This window comes from Castor canadensis, chromosome 5, assembly GCF_047511655.1.
Source record: "Castor canadensis chromosome 5, mCasCan1.hap1v2, whole genome shotgun sequence".
NCBI classification, from domain to species: Eukaryota; Metazoa; Chordata; class Mammalia; order Rodentia; family Castoridae; genus Castor; species Castor canadensis.
Window position 1 is genome coordinate 60,838,593 of NC_133390.1, and position 26,036 is coordinate 60,864,628.

The following is a 26,036-nucleotide window of genomic DNA, read 5'->3' on the forward strand; positions in this document are numbered from 1 at the left end:
TCAGCTCCCATCCAGAAGCTCACCAGGAGTTGCTTCTCTAGAACAGAAGATTCTCCTAAGACCCAGGAAACTCTAAAGTGTGAGGAGCAGCTCTGTGTGCGGAGCTGAGGTTCCAAGCACAAATATTAGAATGAAAGATACACCCATCACCCTTATCACTCAGGTAACTACAAAGGTTTTAAGAATTCTGCACCAACCAGGAACTGGGGACAGATATTAAACATATGTGTGTGTATGTGTGTATATATATATATGTGTGTGTGTGTAGGTATATATATATATGTATGTATATATATAATAATCATATGTTGTATATAATGTTTTATATATAATAATAACATATGTTATCATTGGAACATGATGCCTTTTCCCTTGCTCTTTGAACAGCCTTTCTGGCCCCTCTCCATATCCCATATCCACTGCCAGACTTTCCTTCTCCCAGGGTTGGCACTGTCACTCTGCTTAAGGTGGCCTGCTAGTTACATGCTGTACTGTGCTTGGTTAGGATTAATGATGGCACCTCTGATTACCCAGAGAAAGATCTTAGAAATTGGATTCTTTTAGCCTCTGGTTTCTCTTAGACTATCCTAACCAGAACCCTGGTCTCCTAGATCTGTTTGCACCAAGCCTCAGAGGCACAGCATGGGAGACAACAGAGCAAGAACTGACGAGACTGCAGTCCCACTTCTTTGGATCCAGAGTAGACAGACTAGTTCCTCAAATATAAATATATCCTAGAAGCAATAGAGAACCTCATCATCAACAAGAGTCTTAGAATGGACACTAACTGTTCTAACCATCCACTCCATCTCTTAACTTGAAATTTTTACTTAAACATATTGCTGGGCATCTACTATGTGTAAGACGCAGTGCTAGACCCTAGAGATTAATGTGGGAGGGAAAAAACAGAGATGATTAGAAGGAATGACAGACACAACCCTTGCCATAGAAAACTCAGTCTAAAAGGAAGAAAGAGACATTGTTATTGCTTTTGTTATTATTTTTAGTGCTTGAAAAAAATACCCTTTATAGCATCCTCATCTCTCTCCTACTTTGCATTCTAAGCAGTTGCTTTCCTAGTACCTAACTACTGGCCATTCAACTGCCTCCTTTACACTAGAGTTCAAGAACTAGAAGATGATCCAGTCCTTTTTCTCCCAGAGTTTCCACACTTTATGGTTCTTCCCTTCTTGATATTTAAACAGGTTCACTTTCATTCATTGCTTCACCCTTTCTGGGTAATGGGGAAAAATGGGAAGAATCAGGGTTTCCATGTCTACCATACCTAGGATTTTATTTGGCCTTTACCATTCACTAGTAGAGTAAGAAGAAATAAGTAGTTTTCTTAACATCTTAGAACACTGGTTTCTTAGTCAATGAAAAGGAAAGAGAGATTAATGCCTGTCAAGTCAGGTTCTCATGAGGGTCACCATGACATTGAGGAGATTAGAGGAGTACAAATAGTCAATGCTCTAATCTCTTCTTTGCTTTTGTGAGACTGAGTTGCCACCAAGTGAAAATTGGTAAATTAGGTGAGACATGTATTGCGTTGGATTTGTTTGGAATTGGGTAGAAGACAAAGCGAGCTCCCTGTAGGGTACTGCTGCTTTTTCTATGTTCTGATGCTTGGGTGTTGGATAAAGTGATGGGGCACTAAGCCTCATGGTGCAGCTGGGCATGCCCAGCTCAGTACACAGGTACCCTTGGATGCTGGTGAGAGTCAGGGCTGAGGCTTCAGCTTGTGCAGGAGTGGGGCTGGCAGTGGTCTCAGCTGCCTGGCTGTGGTCTCACTCCATTCCCAGAGCCAGGTCTGTGCTGGGGAATGTGAGCAGATCTCAGATCAGTCCTGATTTATGCTAGAACCAACCTACTGGACAACAAGGCCTTTAACCTTCCAATGTAAATTTAAAAGGAACATTATGTAAATGTGTTTAGCCACATGTTCTCAAGTACAGTGAGGTTAGGATTTATATCCCTGATACATGATTAAAAGATTAATCTAAGGTTATGTAACATACCATCAATGACCAGTCTCAGAAAATGAAACTGACCACTTCAGGAAGATAAAAAGATAAGAAAAGAAACTAACAGGCAAATCAGAAGCCAGAAATCCCAGAGTTAAACATATGAAAAAGTATTCAACCTCACCAGGAGGCAAGGCAGTCTATCAAATGCGAACCAGTTTTATTTTCCTAAATTCTGTTCAGAGTATGGGAACTGGAATATGTACATGTTGCTGGGAAGAGAGTGAAGTGGGGGCATTTGGCAAGATTTAGTTGAATTGAAGGTTCACCTGCCCTTGAACCCTGCAATTTCATTTCTTTTTATGTGGCGAGGGGAGACTCTTACAGGTATAAGAAGAGACACACAGAGATGTTCAAGGCTGATTGTTTTACTTGAAAGCAATGCACAGAAGGGGAATGATGAGCTGGTGTAATCGCTTACTGGAATCTGTGCAGGAGTTAGACTGAATGGCTTTCCTTGAGCTGTATCTTATGAATAAATCTTGAGTGCAATTTTTGAGCAGGAAAAAAAAAAGCAAGTCTTATGCTAGGCACAAAGGCACATATCTGTGGTCCCAGATACTCAAGAGGCTGAGGCAGGAGGATTACTGGGGCGTGAGACCAGCCTAGCCAGACCTTGTCTCAAAAACAAAACAAACCAAAAACAACTCTTACAAGATTATGTAGAATATGGTACCTTTTATTTGAATAAAACCACAAATTAAATAATACGTTTTTATAATTACTTAAGGAAATATTTATAAAAATATGCAAGGAAAGAATGATGGTTAGTACTAGGGGAGGGAGGGAGGGAGGAAGGAGGAAAAATCACATAGGGTGCAGGAGTTGCTTTAGCTTTATTTGGTGTCCTAAAATAAAACTCTGAATTCAATAAAGGCAGTTCCCAATTTTCGATTTATGCATTTCAGACTTTTTGATGGTGTAAAATCATACTTATACAACCATTCTGGTTTTTTTTTTTTTTTTTTTGCTTTTAGGACAATATTCATTAAATTATGTGACATTCAGTACTTCATTATAAAGTAGGCTTTGTGTTAAACAATTCTGCCCCACTATGGGCTAATGTAAGTGTTCTGATCATATTTAATGTAGGCTAGGCTAAGCTATGGTGTTTGGTAAGTTAAGTGCATTAAATCCATTTTCAACTTAAGATGGGTTTATCAGGAAATAACCCATCATAAATTATGGAGCATCCATTCATATCACAAAATGAGAAGTCATGAAACCCAGGTAGTGGCAATACAGATGTCATTGTTCTTATGATGTTTATGCTATTTCACACAGAAAACAAAGCCTCCATAGCTTTGCAACTGCCACTTTGTTCCTTTGTCCAGGCCAGTGCTGTACCTGCAACTCAGTACGGCTGTTTCTCATTCCAGTGCAGTTCTGAAGAAGGGAAAAAGAACCCTGTGTCTAGTGATGTCCCAGGCACAGAGTGGCTGTCCTCACAGCTACTTTGGGGACTTCTCTCTTTTCCATGGCCTGTGGGGCCTGTGAGGCTCAGCTATTGACCACTGACCATGCTCACTATCAAGGCCATGAGGTGTCAGTGCAACTCATAAGGGAAGTTGAGAATTCCCAGAGAGTCACTTAGACATTATCAATAAGATTCTTCTAAATGAGTGTTAACAGGAGCTTTGATTTGTGGTAGGCTCACCCCTTCCAACGCTCCATCAGAGCCTCTGCTAGGTGATTTCCTAGCTAGAGAGACATCTCCCTTATATAAATAGTTGTGCTTTGTCAGGTGATATATAAGACAATTGTTAATAATGTGTGGTTATTTTCTTCCTGTTTAGCTCACAGATGTGTACAGTAAATCACCGTCTCTGAGTCGTTATTTCACTTCAGTTAAAATAGTGGACTACAGGTAAGAGCATGGAATATAACATTTTTTTCTCTTTTTCAGGAAAGAACATAATCCTATCCCTCCCTGTCACAATTTACCTAGGAGGTATCATCTAAGCCTCAGAGTAGGAAGGGAACCAACAATAGAATCACACAGAGTCAGTGTCATTGGGAATCACTTTACTCAACTCTCTTACTTTACAAACGAGAAAAAGGAGAGGGAAAACCAGTCCCACGTAACCCATTCCTATTTAGCAGGGGTGCTCGCATCAATTAAGGTAGAATAGAGATAGACCTCAGATGGTGATGTGATGGAGATGATTTAATGCATGTGCTTCTTTTTGTTTTCAAGCATCAAGAGTAATTCAGGAGTATATTCTCCTTGTAGAATATAAAAATATAAAGGTACACACGATAGGAGAAGTCTGTTTTCTGCCTTCTTTCTCTTGCATTACCACCAGTAGCCAACTCCCTTCTACAAAATTAACCAACAGTTTGGTGTTTTTTTTTTTCTGTATGTATATTTACTCTATAAACTAAACATGTATGTATATTTTTCCTTTTTAACTTCCCCCAATCTTTAATATTCTTGAGATGTAGACAAAAGGGTATAGGTATTTAAAAGAGTCATTATGTTATTCTTTTATATCACTAGGACTACTAGAAGTGATTATAAAGAGATCTATGTAGCAAAGCCTATTGTCTCCTGTTCCTATGGTGTCTCTGGAATATGGCCATTAAAGGCTATGTTATACAGTAAGCTGTCTTATTCTTGGATTTATTACATGCAGTTCTTACCAATCATGGTCAAAAATAAATAAATACATAAATAAATAATAAATAAATCCTGCCACCCCCCAAATTTTTAACACACGCGTTACATAGCTCAGTTGATGTGTGGGGAAGCGCTCAGTCAGTCCTGCCTTATTGTCAGTTGTATGTAATCCTTGTGTTTCCCTAATGCTGAGTGTTTCCCTGCTCTTAATTTTGTGAAAATTTGCCTCTTAAAAAGCAAATGGTGCCTCAAACTAAGATAAAATGTGCTTAATTTAAGGGATAAAGGGGAAATTTGCAGTTTGTTGAAAGGCAATGTGTTGGGCAGTGTTACGGGAAAAAATAAATCAAGCATCCACAGTACTTGAGATGCAGTGCATGAAATAGCTCTAGTTTTTGCTGAACAGTGTTAATATGCACAGCAGTAATTTTTGCGGCAGTAATGAAATTACTCCATGTTGTTTCAGGCTACTCATGCTCAGACCTACTGTGCTTTCCATAGAGGTAAATTTGAGTATTTACCGCACAAACACACATCCCTGAGAATCTGCAGTTTTTCCTCAGCCACTGTCTCTTTGGAAATATATACCTGTGATACCAAAGGTCTACAGTATATTGAGATCCTCCTCTTAAACCATAATACCAGTAGACTTGGGAGAGGAAGCTTGCAAAGCCAGTGGTAACCCTGTGGGGTAGGACCAAAAAGGACCAAAGCCTGACATACAGTGTCAGGCTGCCTTCTTCCTCTTTCTTTATAGGCTCACAAGACGTATGCTACCTCATGGTGACATCCTTGGCATTAATCTGTTTAATCATAAACCACTGGCACAAAGATGCCAGTAGCAAATGGAGAAATGAACGTGCTTTCCTTTGTTTCCTTGACCCAATTTAGAATTCATGATTGTGGCAGAGTTGGGAGAGGGAAGACTCTCAGAGCCTGTAGGTCTTTCTAAGAACCTAGCCTTATGCTATGGGTCTAGAGGAGCTAGGATTACAGAACAGGGGTAGACAGGTTGACACTGAATGAAAGATGACTAGAAACAGGCCAAGACTTAATGTTAGAGAATCCATTTTGAAGTTATTTGAAAGAAAAACTCAGAGACGTTACGATTTTAGACAAAGAAATTCGCTCCCTGAAACACTTTTGTTTTATTTTCAAAAGTCAAGGCAGAGTTTCTAATTGAATTGAGAAACAAAACCCATTCCTTCCAAAAGAATGCTGCTTCATGCGGGCAAGAGTCAGCCACACCCCAACACATGCATTTGTGTTTGCACAGGGATCCTGGAGTCAGTTCAGGGCTGGTCCAACAGGAACCTGGAAAAGGCCTTTTGGTTTATTAGCTACTAGACCCACTTCAGGAGGTTGCTGAGGCACACCTGGAGGGATCATCGCTTCCCCCAAAATTGTTCTTCTCCCCTCAAAATTCAGCTTTTTGTATATTTACCCAATGACCTGGCATGGGGGTCAGGCTGGGTTAGACAGCCTGAGCTTCCCATGCTGCTTGCAACCTTGTCTTCTGAAAGTCTGCCCTGCCATTTTCATTAGTCGGCCTAAGTGTTTGGCAGGAGGCCTGCAGGGTGCTACTCATCTACCTGTTGACCATCATTAGCAATAATTAAAGGGCAGAGCCCAGAGGGTACCTAGTGACACCTGCAAACCAGGGTAGCTGTATTGGTGTTTGAAAGTGCAGTTTTCAGACCGCCCTTAGTGGTAGTCTTGCAACTGTGGGTTTTGACAGAATCTGAGCTCTGTATTATTCATTTGATCAACGGGATTTGCACACAACTTGACTATTGGTCAAGTTTCCAAACTGAATTGTTAGTCACATTGTAAAAATGTAAGATTACTAACTCTTGCCACAAGAGGGAGCTCTTTGCCTGTCTTTAGCAGGGCAGTGGCTTGATTTCCTGCTGGTGGGAAAGGCTGTAAAACTAGCCCTGGGGAGATACTCTCAGATGTGACCTCCTGTTAATTATTTTATTGCTAGTTCTTAATCTGGGACATCTTAAACCAAACTAATAAGATTACTGAAAAACCCACATGTTGAGGTAGCATTTAAAGGGCAGCATAACCTACTAATTAACTAAGGATAACCTATGATTAGTTTTACTCTGAAAATGGGAAAACTATGTTCTGGGAAGATGAAAGAGTTAGGGTTTCCCCAGGGTTGGAGTTTTCTTAAGTCCCATTCCTGAGAGTTAAGAACCTTGGTCATCCCGCCTTAGGGGTCTCTGGAGCTGGAAATGGACAGAAAAGTTTTATTTGGAGGCCAACATAGGAGTAATGATTCACTGCTGGTGACAGGACCATCTTTGGGAACTCAGGAGTTGTGGACCCAGTCAATGGGAGGGAGCTTTGGGCCTTCCTGTAAACATTTTTATAGGTCAAATAAAAAATTGATTAAACTCAGTAGTTCTGGCACATACATGTGGAGGCAGTGTTGGAGAACATGAAGATGGGAATATATGAGAAGAAAGGGGAAGGTTTCCTGGTTGCCTTAAAGGATGAGAGGTTGATAGGATGGACATGCCAAACCTCCCTTCTTTGACAGTGGGGTTTGCCTCTCCCTTCGATGGTCTCTCCCAGTGGACTCCTAAATTTTAAGCAGTAGGTGGAGTTCATGTGGTGAGCCATGGAGGAGGGGAGCACAACCTTTACAGTTGTTTAATGGAGCAAGATGTGGAAGTGAACAAGTGTTACTGCTAAAATTGATTTCCTGCATTTGGATGTGATTCTGTTTATTTTTTTAATGATTCTTATTTGTTTGACTTTCAGTGGTAAAAATGCCACAGCAATCTATCACCTGCAATTTGGAGTTCCATCAGAAGATGCTGATTTTATGAAATATATGATGAGTGAGGAGTTGTTGCTTGGCATTTTGCTACAGGATTTCCATGATGAGAGTGTACCTAGTTGTGAGAGTCTGGGGCTTGACCCAGAATCTCTCTTGCTCTATGGTAAGTAGTAAAAGCAAAGTAGAGTTGGGATGAGAAAGAAGTGGACAGACTGGGTATGGGTGTTTTGATTTGGCAACTTTGGAGGCTTGTACTGTGTCAAATCATTCATCTGTTCTCATCCACACAGCACATGTTCTTTCTGTGTGGAGAGGCTCTACGCGCTGGAGGTTACAAAGTCTCCACCTTGCAAAAGTAGACATAGTAGTGAGTGGGGTGGGGGAATGTGGAAAAAATACACTTATGAAGTTTGAAAGCCTTGTCACAGAGCACATGGTTCTGTTTGTGTATGGTGTCTGACAGGGCCTCCACCTTAGCCAGCTCTCATCACTTCCTCATCAGAACTTGCCCTGGCCCATCACATATGGTTCAAAATGCTAAGGATTTACAGGTACTGTCATAGTTAGGTTACAAAACAGGGTCAGATTGAAAATGTCCTCTGTACCCGAAAGGCCACAATAAATGTTGTTATAAGTGATACCAAAACAAAGAAGCAAGTTATAAGTGTTATTTACCTTTCTAAGAGTGTCAGTGTGGGGCATGCCTGTGTGTATATGTGTGTGCATGTGTGCTGATGGAAGAGTACATTTTCTCTGTTCAGAATTGACAAGCATTCCAATTTTACCAAAGACTTTATATTCAGACTCAATGAAGCCGGATAGAAACATAAATGTTTAACATAATTTGGGTTGTTTTTTTTTAAATTAATGACTTTTGTTCATCTGTGTCTTCTTTTCAGAATGAAGTGATGCAGGTTGGTCTATGTCAGAAAGCAGTGCTCCACTGAGTTTGAGAATGAAGAGAATTCATTCTGTTTTACACTACAGACCTGTGGATTAACACGGAAGAACCAGAGGACCAGAAGGGTGGGGATTGTCCTTCCTCTGATTCTGCACAGACTGAAAATCTGGCTTCACATCCAGCAAGGCAGCAACTGAGCACTGCCCCAGCTGGGCCTAGTCTTGACAAAGCAAAAAGTCTGAGAGTACATGTGAGGGATGACGAGTGGACCAACAGTGTGAAGCACTGGCTGCCTCTGCCCATATGTGGATGCTTGTTCTTTAGGAAAAGGGTGGTACACTGCTTTGTGTTAGCAGGATCCTGTTAGCCTGTGCTGGAGGGGCAGGGAGAAGCAGGTAGCCTGGTAAGGTAAAAGTGCTCTAATGGCTTACTGAAATCTCCCTCCTGCCCTACCATTGTTATACTTGATCTACCTCTAAGCCAAGCTATGAGGAAAAGAAAGGCACTTTCCAAGACATAAGCAGCATACTTGTGTCTTCTTCCATCACCTGTACCTGGGTGTCTTAGCAGACCAGCCTCAGGCACATCATCCATTGTTACTGTGTGTTTTATACACACACACACACACACACACACACACACACACACACACACACACACCTGTGTGTTGCCCACTGTCAGTAGCCATTCTGAGGCCTCAGTTGTCTTTAGGAGTTGATTGTGACTTACTACAAATGGTTGTGAAACAGGAAGAACCCCTGTCCTTTTGAAATAAACTAAGGAGAGCCTATGCCCATCATTTTGTGGGGGCGGGGGGCAGAAGGAATGTTAGTGGCTGTATCAGTCATCTATTGGTGTAGAATTGCCTGTCATGAGGGAACATTATCTTACTGGAAATTTTCTAGGAGAAAGAATTTTGTGGTCCTATGACGAGGGATTCCCTAGCCCCAATATCTGAAATTAGCAGTGGCTGGAAGTCAGTGTGAGAGGCACCTGTGTATGGGTGTGACAGAGCGTGGATTTGACACAGAGTGCGTTAGAGTGTACATTTTCCTTGAGCACCTTATGACTCAGGACTCTATATAATGTGAATTTGCTTTCTTATTTAACTAGAAGATACATGTGTATGGGAACTCATCATCTTATAAGGATAGTTCCTTAAACTAATGAAACTTGTGAATTCCTCTCCTTCCTCTTTTTTACATGTCAAATTGAACCTTAGTATCTCTGTACTTTTTAGAAAGTAATGAATTTTAATAGAGAATGATTTAAAACATTTGTAATAAATTTTTTTTTTTTTTTGCGTCTGGGTTATTGTATTCACATTTGCCTCTGGGCGTTTGCTCTCCAGGGCTATGCTTTGGGGTGGCATTTTCTTGCAGCAAAAGTCATTTCATATTCCTAATTGGAGCTTCCTCATCTGTGTGAATAAGGTGGAGCTGGGCTGGGCTGGGTCTTCCTCTCTTTTCCAGTGTGAGCAGGCAGAAGCCACCCATCCCTTCCTCTTCTTCTGACGGCCCTCTCTGACAGGATCAAGGCTGGAGCTGAAAGGACAGGCCCGTTCACATCTGGAGAGAAGAATTTACTTTTGTTCTTCCCTTCTGTGGAAAGCACCAAGACATACTGTGCCTTTGGTTTTGACCACTTACAAGTCATAGGACTTTCCAAGGTTGGATTTTTTGGTCTAATTGGTATGGAACTAACTAACTTGTATGATTAAGAGTTTTGAAGAGTTTGAAAAAAATACACTTACATGCACAGTGTTTTGTTACAAGAAATGAATTTATTGGTCATCAGACCTGTTACTGATGAGAATAGTATCTAGTGCAACATAAGGTTTCAGCAAGTATCTATAAGCATAATTGAAGGATTTCAGATCCTTTCGGGCAGTTACTTAGATATGAATGTGTATAACCCTCCTGTCCCATTGCCAGCACAAGTCCTAGCCATGTGTCCGACTTTCTTTTATGCTTTTCAATTTAATTTCGTTTTATAGATATAAAAACACAATGTGTTTTGTGGAAGGCAACAAGGTTACTAGTGGAGAAGATAAGAAAAGTTGTTCATATTCGAGAGTCAGATGAAACAGGAACCAGCAGAGAAAAAAATACCCAGGTTTATAAAAAACAAAGGCAAACGGTAGGGTTGTGGGTGATCAGGAGGAAAGAATAGTCAGTACAGTTTAATTGAAGAAGGCTTTGCAAAGGAAGTGGACTCAAGATGAACCCTAAAGCACTGGTGGAATTTGAATTATCAAATCTGCCTTCTTTCAAACATTTGCATCTTTTCAGAGTGAAGTTCACATGCTATCCCTTTCTTTTTAGCTGTGGAGACTTGACATGAACTCCCTCCCTATTCAGAGTGTGATCAGTGCATAGAAAAATGGGAGAACTATCCGCATTACTGTTTCATTGATTTTCAGTAAGGTAATTTACACTACTGCTGGTGTCTGTATTCATGGGCCACCCTTTAATGTTTCCTTTACTATTAGAATCATTGACTCCTAGCAAACAAGGCAGCTGGGAAAGGGAAGGACCAGTTCAGAGTCCCACAGTTTGTTGGCAAAGCCCAGCCCACTGGGAAATCACACATGATGAATGACCACCAACCCTGGTGGGTACCTCACAGTCATGTTCAGTGCAGCTTTAGTTGACATTGGAGAATTCATAAAGGAACCCAAGTGGTCAGGGGGAAGGGACAAATTGACAGATGTGACCACTAGATTACAGAAAACTCTGATGACAAGATCACTCAGTTTCACCATGTACTTGCAAAAGAACCCTCTAAGAAAGTGGGAGGGATTTATACTGGATCATTTGACAGTTGGCAAAACCAAAGTACACCGAGATCAAGTAGACTTTCAAGGCTTGGAAAAGAGTAGAATGGGAAATGCAAGCAGGACCTCTTTTTTTCTGCAGGCTCCCATGGAGTCCAGGAAACTCATCTTTCTCTTCCTCTTGTTCCCTTCCATCCCTGAGAATATTTGAAGAATATTGTCTTTAAAAAGTCAGCATTCTGAGTGAGGTTAGCCTGGCCCAAAAGACCAAAAATCGTATGTTCTCCCTCATATGTGGACATTAGATCAAGGGCAAACACAACAATGGGATTGGACTATGAGCACATGATAAAAGCGAGAGCACACAAAGGGGGGGTGAGGATAGGTAAGACACCTAAAAAATTAGCTAGCATTTGTTGCCCTTAACGCACAGAAACTAAAGCAGATACCTTAAAAGCAACTGAGGCCAATAGGAAAAGGGGAACAGGTACTAGAGAAAAGGTTAGATCAAAAAGAATTAACCTAGAAGGTAACACCCACGCACAGGAAATCAATGTGAGTCAATACCCTGTATAGCTATCCGTATCTCAACCAGCAAAAACCCTTGTCCCTTCCTGTTATTGTTTATACTCTCTCTACAACAAAATTAGAGATAAGGGCAAAATAGTTTCTGCTGGGTATTGAGGGGTTGGGGGGGAGAGGGAGGGGGTGGAGTGGGTGGTAAGGGAGGGGGTGGGGGCAGGGCGTAGAAATGAACCAAGCCTTGTATGCACATATGAATAATAAAAGAAAAAGAAAAAAAAAGTCAGCATTTGAACTTATTGTCATTAGTAGATTTTCCCGCCCTATCTTTGCCCCATCCTATCCTGTCTTCTGTTTTAAATACGAATTTATTCATAGAATAAGGGCTTATTTATAGATGCGAGTATGAATGCAAGCGGAAACCACAAAGCCTGCAGTTGTAGTACATGTTATACTTCTGAATTTTGACTATGTACACTTTAAAACCTGACATGGGGGAGGGAGATATTTTTTCTGGTTATGTTTGCGACTCGAGAGAATCACTTCAATGCTCATCCTCAGTTCCTCTGTCAAGAAGAAGGATTCCTTTTTTTTTGTTTGTTTTTTTGGTGGCAGTTGGGGAGAGGGATGTACTGGGGTTTGAACTCAGGGCCTTGCACATGCTAGACAGGCATTCTACCGTTGAGCCACAACCACAGCTCTTTTTGCTTTAGTTGTTTTTCAGGTAGGGTCTCATGTTTTTGTTCAGGCCAGCTTGGACTGTGACGTTCCTACCTATGCCACCCGTGTAGCTAAGATGACAGGTATGCACCACCATTCTCAGGCTGTTTTGTTGAGATGGGATCTCACTAACTCCTCTCCACCCCAACCCCGATTCCTGGGCTGGCCTTAAACCAAGATCCTCCTGATTTTTGCCTCCTGAGTAGCTAGGATTACAGAGTGGAGCCACCATGCCAGATTAAGAACAGGGATCCTTCAGCTGAAGAGTTGCAATCGTTAACCTCGTGAAACTGTACACAAGTGTGCATGTGCTTCTGTGTGAACATGCATTTTCTGCCAATTGAGTGGCATTGCTCTCATCAGAAATCCCCAAAAGTTTGGAAAACAGGATCAGTATTATACAGACATAGTGGATATGTCTGTATTAAAATTTATTTACTAAAAATTTGAGCTATTCTACACAAAGTATGCTAAATTCAGAGTTTTTCTCATAAATTTTCTCCTTTTAAATTATTATTGCTATTTTTGATGAACAAATAATGTTTTGTACATCAGGGTAGATATTTTGAAGCAATTCCAAATGGCTTTTCTGTTAAAAAAAAAAAAAAGCCCTTTTATATGCCCTCTAATTTTAGTATAAGAACAACACCCTTTGGCTAGGGACTATTACTTAATAAGATCCTGATAAAAAGCATGGCCTGTTTGGGATAGGAGATGCTTTCTCAGGATAAGGGCCAAAGAAATATGGCTTATCACATTGTGCTAATAGTATTTCACCAGCCAACTTCCATGATGATTTAGTATCCATGTGAAAAATGCCAGCAAAAACCCATAAGTTGGGAGTTTCTGCAGTTCTGGGGGATTGCTGGGTAACCTTTGATCACCATCATGTTTTTCTCCACACGTTATAAAAGATTTCATTTCTCTATATTCTTTGATATCATTTCTATTCAGGGTCTATGATATAGATTAGATGTAACCCTCCCATTTAAAGGTGAGAAAATTGAAACTCCAAGTAACCAGTTCAAGAAAGAGAGAGAGATAAACAGGATTTGAGTCACTGATTTTTCTGTCTTGGGTCCACGCCCTTTCCCTAAGCCAGGTTACATTTTGTGCAGTAGTCCCTGCTACTAAGAAAACCTCTTTTTGAACCAGAGGGAATTTTGGCCAAAGACCAAAGTGAAGGTTCCATTTCCAAAGAATTTTGCTAAAAGTAGGAAGTTAGCAGAGGCCAAGATACAAAGATTCTTCAGTTTCAGGCATCGACTGGATAAAGTCTCAGAAAACCGGTTTTTTCTGAGGCCAACCTCAAGCCTCTGGATTTGTCCTCAGTGGGCACTTAGCACAATTTATTTTGTCTTTTTACTGTTTTGGCACTAGAGATGGAAACAAGGTCTTGTGCACGCTAGGTAAAGCCTCCACCATGGAGCTGCATCTCAGCCTCTTAGCATACATTTTACACAGCAAAGTTATTTAGCTCTGAGAACAAACAGTAATCAGACATATAATGCATCTACTGTTTGTCTCAACAAAAGTGTTGCTATTTTAACATTCTTAAAATTGGGACAGTGACTATGAGTTAAATAAAACGGCAAGTAGAGGACACAGGTGTGAATATAAAAATAGTTTAATTTGCTAAATGTTCTTGGTCTCACTCATCTCACTTGTGGTTTAATATTTTCATACCATTTCTATTGGCTCCTGCTCTTATGAGGTACATCAACAACTAAACATATTTCTATTAAGCTTACCTCAAACTATGGTCACTTAAGGCAGAAGTCTGAAAACTTGTTTTCTGGAAAAGGCCTAAATTAAATATTCTTTTTGGCTCTGCAGGGCCTGTGCTCTATGTCACAACTACTAACAAATGAGTGTGTCTGTGTTCCAATAAAACTTTATGAAAGCAAGTTATGGTTCAGATTTTGTTGGTGGGCCATAGTTTGCTGAACCCTGGTTTAGGAGACAGACACAAATCTGGAAATAATAAAGAAAAGATGAGGGAAAATAAATAATCAAGCCATATAGAGAGATGATCATTAGAGATGGGGAAGAGGTATGTGAGATTTTTCCCTTGTGGACATTTTATTCATATTGTACACATGGCAAATTATTTAATAGAGACATTTACTATGGGATATCTATTATGGAGTATTTTGGAGGAAGACTGAATGTGAAACCAGGAAATCAGGTGCTAGATAAAGTTGGGTCACTAACTTGAATGTAATATTGGGCAAATTATTCTCTCTGAGCAGGAAAAAAATTGGTGAGACTAATGGGGCTCCAGAAGTCTTTTTGCTCTATCATTCTCTGAGCTTTGGTTGTCTTGTTAAGATTTATGGGCAGGGGTTGAGGGTGTAGCTTAGTGGTAGATCATTAGCAAGCGTGGGGCCCTGGGTTCCATACCTGTACTTCAAAAAATGCAAAGCTTTTTAAATTATTTTTCCTTTACAAAAACATGGGTTACAATTATATAAACAACTCTGTTGGAACCAAGCAAGATGTGGGGGCCAGCGAGTCAGAGGACACTGTGTGAAGGACATGCCTTAGACATGTAGTGTAAGAGGAACATCACAAGCTCCCATGGGCAGTGGGACTGAGCTGGAAGGTCACAGTAATGAGTGAATTCTCCCTTGGGGACACTTAATATATTATACTTGCATGTGTATACATTATTTGGGCCACCCACCCCACTCTGGGCAGAACTTGGTTAGCCCTCTTGTTCTCTGATTTTGTTGAAGAAAAATACAAAAGATAATAAGAAAAACATGGCATTTTTGCTAGTTTGAAATAAGAATAGCTATACAGGGAGAATCCTTGTGTTGCTTCCATGCACATGTACATTACAACCCACATAAGCTCATCTCTACCAGACCTCTTCACTACTTCCTAGTCCCCTTCCCACAGTGGCCTCTGCCAGTTTAGGGTTACTATATTCTCTCCTATATAGTGAGCACATCAACCACATTCAAGTTTTTGGTTTCCTTCACTTTCCCTATCCCTCCTGTGCACATTCTCCCCTTAGTGCATGACCCATGTCCAATAATATTACTGCATTTGTTTTAGGTCTATAATCTGCATATAAGGGAGAACATGCAATTTTAGGCCTTCTGAGCCTAACTTTGCTTAAGATGATACTCTTCAGTTCCATGCATTTTCCTGTGAATGACAAAATTTCACTCTTCTTTGTGGCTAAATAAAATTTCATTGTGTATAGAGGCACTTAATATGATGAGTAAATTTCCTCTGTCCTGACTCACAGGACAATCATGGGAATATTTTATAAGAATCTAGTCAGAAGAGCAGAACTTGTTGCAGTGACCCAGTTCTAGAGGAACAGGGACCCCTTCTCACCACAGAGTACTTCCAACACCACTTAGACCCAAAGATGGCCACCTCTTCCTCAAATAGTGGTGTTCAGTTCAGAACAATTGACTGATTTTTGGATGTCGGATATTAAGCAGGATCTAAAAGGCCCTGTGGTTTGTAGTCCTTGCTCAGCAGAGACTCTGTAGAAGAAGTAAGCTGAAGAGCTTTGCGTCCCAGGCCTGCTTCACCAGAACCCCCATCTGTGTTTTTATCTGCTGGTGCTAAACAAAGTCTAGTCCAATCATTTCATTGTAAACAGGAGAACTGAGTTTCAAAAGAGTCCACAAGTGGCCGTGGCTGTTGCAGAGAGTGAAAGGAGATTTTGTTAGGCATGAGAAGTTCATATTCATCTTCTGGGGGAGGTGGACAGCTAGGGGTGGAAGGCACACAGAGAAGTGAATACTCGGTCTCAGTTCCTCCCAAAGGCTCCCTGGGCCTCTCAGCCTTGCAGGACACGTTCTCGTAGCATACCTCAGCAGAGCTCCCTGATGACTTTCTCCCAAGGGCCCTGTGATTGATAAGGATGTAGCATAGCTCCTGAGAGTAGGTCTGGTTAGCATTGTCCTGCTGATCAAAGAAGAGCCATCGTTAAGATTTGACCTCTTGTCATTCCCTTCACACTTTAATATCAACACAGGCCTGTTCCTAGGTAAAATCTACTTCCTCTTCATTTCCTGGCCATTTTAAAAAAATGGCTGCCCCCACCCTAACCACTGGACCAGGCAGCTAGAGCACTCATCTCTCCTAGTGCATGCGGACTTCTCAGGTGTCCTCTCTGTCCCATTAGAGTGACTCCTGAGCATCCTGTATAATTCTCAAAGTCTAAGGGCCCAAGGCAGCCCATTCTAATAAAGGAGGACAATCTGATGATACATTAATGTAACTGAGTTATGATAATTAGTTACTCTTTGTCACATCATTTAACAAGGAAGAAGTCAAGGGAGATTTAACTCATGGTGGAAGCTCAGGAGATAAAAAGCAGGGGCAGTAAGGGACAGGGGAAAGAGCTTGGATTTTTTAATGAGATTCTGGATCTTTGAATCCTGGCTCTGACATCTTCCAGCTGTCTAGCTTTGGGAACTCTCACGTAATCTCTCAGTTTTCCCATGTGTAAAGGAAAAGTACAATTGTTTGAGGCTGCTGTGACAGCTACATGAGGTATGCCTGTCAAGCCCTCTGAATGTTGTCTGTCATAAACAAAGGGCTCAGCAGATGCTAGTTCTTTTCATTAAGTTGTGCAACAAAGGTGCAGCTGCTTTGCATCAGGCTCTGCAAACGGTCCTGGGTTCACAGCACTGGCATCTAAGGTCTAGGGTCAGAAGGGGTCTTATTACCTGGATGGAAACAGAAGTCACTCCTTCATCTGCAGAAAGAAAATACACTGAATGAATTTTAGGTAAAGAGATTTGATAGGGGCGGGGAGCCAGAGAGTAAAGGGACAGCTGGGGCAGCATTTTTCAGCCTCTTTTGACCTGCAACACAGCCCTGAGAAGTCACAGGATCATCTAAACAAGAAACAGACAGACCTAAACAAGAAATTGCCCAGACTGAGAGGCCAAGTGGAGAAAGACACATTTGGAGAATCAATGAACAGGAAATCACACTCCTTCCTTCTCCTTTTCCTTACACAAAATCCATCTGATATCTACTCTATACAAGGCACGGGGCGGGGGACAAAGAAGCATCAGAGACAACCTTGTCCTCTCCAGGCTCAGAGGCCAGCATAGGACAAGAGACTGGGAGAGGTCCACGGTGCAGAGGAGGGCATGGTTTCAGCTGCAGGTAGGTTGTGGGGTGGTGGTGGTGTGGGGACTGTGCTCAAGGAAAGTTGCTTAGAAGGGGAAATTCTTCAGCTGGACATTGCCATTCCCATAGCTGCTGGCAGATAGAAACACAGCAGGCCAATTTTTCAAAGTTAGTTTACTGCTCCATTTTCTTTCTTCTGAAACACACCAGCCTTTCCTTGGGCCTATACCTTCGCCTTCATTCTCTTACCTATGATCCTTTCTACCACTCTCTCCTTGAATCCTCTCTTCTTAACTTCAGCATTGATCTGTCCCTGAAGACCACTGTAATCCCTATATGCATGAGGATATCACAAGGAAACTCCCTGGGTAGCCACCTTTATCTCAAACAAGCAAAAATGTCATGTTAGTCTTTTTTATCTTTTATCTTTTCTCTTCTATAAAATCTGGGAACAGGAGGGTGGAACAGGTCCTGGGGGGGCGGTGTTTGGCACCAGTGGGAGGGGCAGTGGTGGGAAATTGTGTGGGACGGTGAATACTGTGCAAAAATATGTACTCTTGCATGTAAATGCAAAAATGATACCTGTTGAAACTGTTTCAGGAATCCGGGGAGGAGGCATAAAGGAGAGCGGTTGAGGGGGTGAATTCAAGTATGATATATTTGATACAGTGTAAGAATCTTTGTAAATGCCGCAATGTACCCCCACCCAACACAGTAATAAACAGAAAAAAAAATAAAGTGTCTTTTGACTCCACCTTTCACATTTGTTGTCCTTAGTTAATTCCCTCAGCCTCCAGACTGGGCACTAGCTGAGGAATATGGAGATAGGTAAGTCAGCCCCTGCTTCCCTGAGCTCAGGAGTAGTGCAGATAAGCGAGATGTGCAGATTGTACACTATAAGTATGTCTGTGAGGCTTTGGAAGCACAGGAAGGGACAGTTTGGAAATGTAAGTCTGGTAAGAGTGAAAATAACAGGAAAGCAATGACTCACTTTCTTTTGGGGAATCTCGTCTTGCTTTAGAAGTGCTTATTTTTTTCCTATAAAAAAAGAGAGAAGAGTAAATCAATTGCTTCAATATTAAGAAACTCTCAAAAGAAATCACACTAACCCATGAAATTTTATTTTATTTTAATTAAAACAATTTTTTGAGTCAGGGTCATACTATGTATCCCAGACTTGCCTCAAACTTTTGATTCTCTTGCCTCACCCTTCCAAGTGATGGGCTTACAGGTGTGCACCCCCAGACATAGGGAAACTTAATTTTAAATCTTTAATTTGTTAAAGTTATATGGCTTTTATAATACCTCTTTCAGCATATAGGAATTAGAGGATAAAAATGATGAAAAGAATATAAGACAAGGCCAAGTAGAAATACGTTTTACCTCTCTCCTCCCTACTTCCTTTTCTAAATCTGATGTGGAATTTATTTATAAAAGGAGAAGTATGATGTTATTATAGGTTACTTTTTTAGAGAATTTTTCTGACAAACTACCCATTTATTTTATATCATGTAAGTGGAGCAGTCAGTCAGGAGTATCATCAATCCCTATTCTAGTCTATGATTCCACAAACAAACACCTTTTGCTAGAATGCACTGCAGAGAAGACCCCCTGGAAAACACAACATAAGTACGATTGAAACCCATTGTCACCTCAGAAGGTGACATGTGTTGTAAGGAGGATTACCATAGGTTCTGGTTTGCTGCATCAGGTGAATGTCATTATCAATCACTCTATTTTTAGCACACCTTTCACCCTCAAAGGTGTCCCAGTTTGAACAATGTATTATCACCCTGTATCCATTCTCTGTGCAAAGGACAGAAACGCTTGCTTCTATACACGGAGCTCCTAGGGTCTACAGTACGAGAAAAGTCTCTCTCTATATTACTAGCCAGTTTCATCCTTGCTTCTGAGGCTTATCCCGGTGAGGAGAGCCTACTGCCCAGGAGACAGTTGTTCCTGATTTTTACCAAACTTGAAGGGCTACTTCCCCAACTGATGCTCAAATGACTGCATCTGGGCTTTGTGCCAGGTTTCCGCTGTGGCCCCAGACAGTAGGATAACTTACGGCAGGCAGGTAAGTTTCAGCAAGTACCACATCGAAACCACACTGAGGGAAATGACTCCTAAGAGCAACTCTTCACTTACCTCGGAAGGCAGAAGCACCCTTTAACGGTGTGGCAACCCCAGCACCTGAAATACACAGAGGAATGACACAAAGGCACAAGTCTGGTTCCTGCATCTTTGTTAGGGTGGCCCCCTTCCATTTGCCAGTTCTGGGGAAAATCTTTTGTTTCCTAAGTAAGCATTCATCTTAGCTGACTTGGACACGTCCCTCTTAGGATGAAGATGATACTATCTGTTCCTAGTCATGGAAAAAAAATTCTTCCGCATTCCCACCAAAGGGGACAAGTTTTCTCATTCCCAGTCCAGTGACTTACTTGGTTCCCTGTGACAACACAAGAGTTATCTCCAGGAAATCAAGGTACAAGTGTGTGAACATTTTAGAAATCGTTTAATTTGGGCGTGGCTTAGGCAGTATCTATACAGGATTTTGCTGCATGAGGAGTTTCTCCTAATTACACAACATTACACTTGTCTGCTCACTCATCTATGTCCTACAGGAGAATGTGAGCTTCACAGTTGGGGACCATTTATCTCCTTCTTTATGGCATGTATCATTAACATATGCCACACCATCTGAAGCATAATAAATATGTTCTCAACAAATTCTTGATGAAGATGTGAATAAGGAATGAAGAGCCAAAGATAGAGCAACTCTAGATGGCATAGGAGATCATCAGATTTCTCACCACGACTCCGATGGAAGAGATGAGTAACAGGACTTTTATGGTAGATAGGCTTAGAATTGCTCTGCAGTCAGATATCTAGGTTAAAGTACAAGTCTTATTCTGTATGTCTTTCTGAACTTGAAATATGGCCAACTAACGTTGTGGTTGAATGTGACAGCCCTTTATAAAACACTGCATTGCTAGCTACGTTAGGTAAAAACATTTGGACAACACCATCCAATAGTGTCCCTCTCAGGGAGCGTTCCCTTGAAGTTCCCTCAGAAGGAATGATGGACTGCACTGTGACTGTTGGTTATGGCCACCAGTTTGGCTGAGTGTTCGACAGTGTACAGGGTTTATGCATCATCAGAGCCTGCAGGGCTGAGGGACAGAACCACAGCTCTCTCTCTTCTTCAGGCTACCTTTAGTACTCTTTCAGCTATTTCCAAGTCTTGATTTTTTTTTTTTCATGGGACTAGGGTTTGAATTCAGGGCCTCACACTTGCAAAGCAGTCTCTCTATGGCTTGAGCCACACTTCCAGTTCTCAACCATTTCCTTGTATCCTGCTAAAAGCATCATAAGGAAACTACTGAATCAGAGCAATGCTAAGAAACCAGTGCCACTAAGGGGATGTGAGAGTGAGATGAAAGGAGATGGTGGACTTTGAGTTACTGGATCTCTATCTCTAAACCACTTGAGCCCCAGTTTCTTAATTTAGAAAATGAGGATATATATACTGCTTACCTCATGGAGTTGCAAGGACCTGATAAAGTTAAGGATGGGAAAAACCATTTGTAAGACGACTATTTCCTTCATACAACTTTACTGCAAATCATTCTTGCATTTCAATATGGGTGTTTTGGTTGGGGATGAGTTCAGGTACCAGCAGTTCCAGAGTCCTATCCCTACACAACGCCTTCCCTTGCTCCTAGGTCTCCCTTTTCTCTCTCCTCTATTACAATGCCCCTGGTCCTTCTGATTTTTTAAAAAATAATTTGGACTGTATACTTTAATATATGCCCAATACTCATCCTTTAAATATGTGATTCTCAGCTTGCACTGAAGAAATGTAGCCCAGCCATAACACATCCATGGCTCAGTGGTTGTTTTTAGTTCCATTCTTTCAAAAGCTTCCCCTGAAACTCTTTGGAAAGTACAATTAAGTCCACAGGCCACAGGGCAACTGGCTTTGTCACATTTTAGACCCTGGGTCTCTGATTCTATACTGAACAATTCCTTCCTACAGGAAATTCTTTAGGGCTGGATATTCTAAAGACCTAATTAGACTGATGATTCTGTACCAGATTAATGACATTGGGGTAAATTCCACAGACCTTTCAGCACTGTGACTTGAGTGATGTGATCACCTCAGAAACAAACACCTTAAAATGACATGGCTAAGATGGAGCTTGAGCCCAAAAGCACATGAGATGGGCAAACAAAGAGACAACAGGATCTAAGACCCTTATTTTATAAAGAGCATAAGAGGGATTAACATATCTTATTTCCTGTTGCTAAGGGTCACAGTAGACTCCTAGCAAAGTGGCACATCTCCCGCTTACTTTGGAAGTCTTACTGTCTTTCAATCTGTCTTCACATTTACTACCATTAGGGCTAATGCAGGGTACGTGAAGCTCAGGCCCTGACAGATTCAGTCTTCCTGGGCAGAATCTGGGTGGGGTGTGGTCTAGCATGCTCTCACCAGCTGTCCTCTGCTTTGCATTGTGAAGTCTCAGATTCTAAGGTGTCTCTTAAGTGTCTTGTCACAACTTAAGACTCAATGTATCAGAACAGGCCATTTCCTCTCCAGGATCTCCATGACTTTTTCTGCTTTTACCAAATTTCCTCATTTCTGCCATTTGTAAGTCAATGTGGAATTGTCTTACTATTTCCCTTGCTGCCTGAATATCTGTTGACACTCCCTCCTGAAGCTCCTGCCAGTCTGTCTTTAGAGCTGACATCTTCTTCATTGCTGCAGAAATAGCCCATGATTTTCTCCAGCAACAGCCATAGCCTTCTGATCCTTTATCACTTGTTCCCAAACATCCAGGAAATCTCATCATAGCCCTGATAATGTCAGTATACATGGAAAGGCCTGGGCTCCTTAGCTGTCACTATCTGTGTGGTGCAGCCCCAGGACTGTATGCAAGAATGGGTTCCTGTAAGTCACCTTTATTCACAAAAAGCCCAGAGACAGAGAACATGGAGTAAAAGGGGGAAGAAAGCAACTAAAAAAAGAGAATAAATAAATTTATTGTTTGTGTAAGATTCTGTATAATCATATTTTCATTTGCTGGAAGTTGGGTGTATGAAGAAAAAGAAATTAACAAACACTGCTTACTATGTGCCAGCCATTTTATGTGCTATATTTCATTTAATCTTAGAATACATTTGTTAGGTTGATATTATCATCCTATTATTTATCAATGAGGAAACTGAGGCCAAAATTATTAGGCAACTTGTCTGAGAATCCACAGCCAGTAAATAAAGGGTAAATAAAGTCTGGGTTTTCTTTGGGTAGATTCTTCCTTCTGGGATCTGAGCTGTTCTCATGAGGGGATAAGTACCCTTCTATCTTATGGGGTAATTTCTTCAGCTTTTGTGACAAATTTGATCTGGAGAGACATGACTGGGGGTATGCTAATTGGATGATAACTGGATGAAGCTGAAAATCAGGTCCCAGTTAATACAAGACTTTTGAACATATCAAGGGAAACATTTTAAATAAGCATAAGAATGAGGTGCTGAGCCAACAGAGCCATAATCATAATTATGACATTACATAATAATAAATAATATCAATGTGCATTATTACAAGAATGGGAAGAACAAAAACAAGGAAATGAGATAAACTGGTAATCAGTTAAAACTACCTAAAATGTTAGATTCATTATCTTTATTTTAATTTCTGTAGTTATCAAAGATTTGCAGTTTTTCATCTATGAAGAGTCAGTAATGTATTTGTCCATTTTTTTGTTTCAGATTTCAGTCTGTTTTGTTTTGTTGATAGTAAAGGCTGTTTTTATTATTCCAAAAAGCTATTATTACAACATAATTGGAATTATTTGTTCCAATAATGTCAATTATTTGGAATATGTAGGGATAAACATAAAACAATAGAACCACACAAAAATATATGTGTGGATTTGTCTTATCTTGGAAGGAAAGAATTTTAAGCATAAATGCAATGGTGGAAACCTAAATGCTTTAATACAATTATCTTTAAAATAAAATCCACATTAAGCCATAAAAGTCCAAATGGCACAATGTACACAGGCTAGAAAGTTTTCCTTTTGCAGCATTTATGAGAAAGGTCTAATTTTTCGAAAGTGAAAAAAGCTTTTACTATTAAAAAAATAGACAAAAATCCAAAAGAAAAATGGGCAAAAGACATTACCGACTCTTCACAGATGAAGAAATCCAAGTAGTTGATAAGTATAGAAGTTAAAATAAAGATAATGAATCTATTGTTTTAAGTAGTTTTAACTGATAACCAGTTTATCTCATTTTTTTTGTTTTTTCTCTCTCCATTTTTTACAATGAATACACACTAAAGTAAAAGTCATAACACTTCACCCCAACCCAAAGTTGTGAAAAACAAGATTATACATATGGCATCAGTCACTATTTTCTTGTTCACATCCTATCTGCATTTAAAAAAAAATTTCCTTCCTCAGGACAATAATTTCTTCATGTTTCCAATCATCTGATACTTATTGAGTGCTTGCTATGTGCCAGAGACAATGACAAGAACCAGAAATTCATGAAACAATGAACAAACAATAAGAAACAATCCTTATGTTTGAAAATCTCACATCTAGGCTTAAAATGAATGATTTTATAATTTTTTAAAAGAATGCCAGGTATGTTAGCAAAGCGCTGTGAAGATCCAGGGGAGAGAAGTCTCAGGTGACACTAATTCTCAGCATGGATGTAATATAGTATTCAAACCACCTTTCAGTAAGAGGCATTTTGGGCAGCCTTATTTTTCTGCATTCCACTTTCCAGTGTCATGATCTGAGATCTGGGATACCACACAGAATCCTGTAAAGATCCCCCTGACCAGCTCACTCTCCCTAGACCACCTCACTTTATATTCTAGACATTCCCCTTATTTTTCTCATGGTTACCTTGATGTTAATAAAAATGATGGTCCAAAAAATGAGAATATCTTCTAATTATTGAACCTTTCTATGCATCAGGCACTATGCTAGCCCCACACCCTCTTGGACACTCCAGGGAAAGTATTTTACTACTTATTACCATTCAAAATAAGGAGATTAAGGTCCAGAAACATTAAGGCAAGTTCTCTACCTATTTAGATGTCCTCTTCATACCTTCTTTTAAATGCACAGGGCTGTGCACTAAGCGAAACCTTTCGGTGGCAGGAAACATGCTATTTATTTTGAACTTAAAATAGTGACTGAAAGAGTGAGTGTCTCTGAGCCACTTTTGGAGCATCAATAGCCCAGGAGAGCATCCCCAATCCAGGTCTTCAGAAAGTTCTATTTCTTAGGTGGAACAACTAAAAGGCCCCCTTGATGCAGTCTTTCCACATTCCAGCTCTTCATGAGCTGCTCACTGTGATTCTAGGCAGAAGACAAACCTATAAGCAACTTAATGGGTTGTCTGGCACAGAGTAGGCACTGAATTCTCATCCAGTTCCACACTCAATTCCCTTCACCCCCAAGAGCAGCCCTCTTTTCGTCTTCCATTGCTTCACCCCTTCTCCCCTACTCCCTTTGGGGAGTGTGGACTCACCTGTTTCCCCTCTGCAGATAGTTCCCCATCCTGGCACTCCTCTCTGTACCTTCTCTCTGTCCTTTTACCACTCTTACTACTTCCTTCTGTCCCACCGTGCTCTCTGGCAGGCAGCTGCTGACTTAGCGGAGGGGATGTGTGGCTCTGGCCACCTGTGTAGAGACAGATGAAAGGAGAAAGACATCAGCAAAGGGAGGGAGAGGCAGGGGAGGAGCAATAGAGGCATGCACATGCAGAGGTCCTAAAAGTCAAAGCCTTTGTGCATGGGCTACTAGCCTTCCCCATGAGCTGCTGGGCAATGGGAGCTCCAAGCCTCTGGGGAACTCCGGATGCAATTACAGACAAGCTTTGGGACTTCCCCCACACCATGTGCCTACACTTATTAAATCATTTTGCCTTAGAGAAGTCAGAGTAGGCGAGTTTGTTTTAGAAAAGGTTAAAGCAGAGAGTGAAGCCACAGGCTAGTAGAAAAAACAACAATATAAAGGACTTTCAAAACCCACTCATGAGAAAACAAGCACTCAACAACCAAATGGATGAAATATGGATGGTGAATAAATGAAAAGATGTTCAAATCAACATCAGCGTCATTAGGGAGATGTCAATCAAAACACAGTGCAATTCCTTTACCCACTTATTAGAATGGGCAATGTTGAAAACAAAAACGAAACCAACAAATGTTGACAAGGGATACAGAGCAACTGAAAGTATTGCTATTGGTAGTGTGAAATATAGGGCCTCTTGGAAAACCAACAGAGTAGTTTTTGTACTCAGTTAAAGATAGGCTTCCCATATAACTCAGTGATCCCACTTTAAGGCATTTTTCCAAGTGAAACTTAGGTCTTCTAAGAACCTGGATATAGATTTTTAAATCTGCCAACCCCCCTCCCCCAAACAACAAATACACAAACACAAAACCCTGGAAATAATCCAAAAGATCTTCCACTGAATAAACTGTGTTACATCACATAGTAGAATGCTACCCAGCAATAAAAAGAGAGGACTGCTAATAT

General features: G+C 40.8%; 2 protein-coding genes across 6 annotated transcripts in view; one reads left to right on the forward strand and one right to left on the reverse strand.

Annotated features, from left to right (window-relative positions):
• Positions 1 to 9,638, forward strand: part of C5H3orf52 (chromosome 5 C3orf52 homolog) — a 32,901-nt gene extending 23,263 nt beyond the window's left edge. Inside the window, exons 4-6 of the mRNA XM_074073107.1 lie at positions 3,821 to 3,891; positions 7,420 to 7,601; positions 8,338 to 9,638. Coding sequence (XP_073929208.1) covers positions 3,821 to 3,891; positions 7,420 to 7,601; positions 8,338 to 8,342 — 258 coding nt within the window. The 3' untranslated portion in view covers positions 8,343 to 9,638. The remainder of the gene's footprint in view (positions 1 to 3,820; positions 3,892 to 7,419; positions 7,602 to 8,337) is intronic.
• A 4,330-nt stretch (positions 9,639 to 13,968) lies between these two features.
• Gcsam (germinal center associated signaling and motility) lies at positions 13,969 to 25,334 on the reverse strand. Of its 5 annotated transcripts, none has more exons than XM_074073110.1 (6): positions 25,024 to 25,334; positions 19,618 to 19,662; positions 18,461 to 18,507; positions 17,058 to 17,086; positions 16,195 to 16,290; positions 13,969 to 16,020 (listed from the first exon to the last, which is right to left on the reverse strand). In XM_074073110.1, the coding sequence occupies exons 1-6, from the start codon at positions 25,050 to 25,052 to the stop codon at positions 15,970 to 15,972; spliced, it is 297 nt and encodes a 98-aa protein (XP_073929211.1). In that variant the 5' UTR covers positions 25,053 to 25,334; the 3' UTR covers positions 13,969 to 15,969. The 5 variants fall into 5 exon arrangements, with proteins under 5 accessions (XP_073929211.1, XP_073929210.1, XP_073929209.1 ...); XM_074073113.1 differs by having other exon boundaries at positions 16,008 to 16,093; positions 16,195 to 16,287; XM_074073112.1 differs by having other exon boundaries at positions 16,008 to 16,093.
• Positions 25,335 to 26,036: the final 702 nt, after the last annotated feature.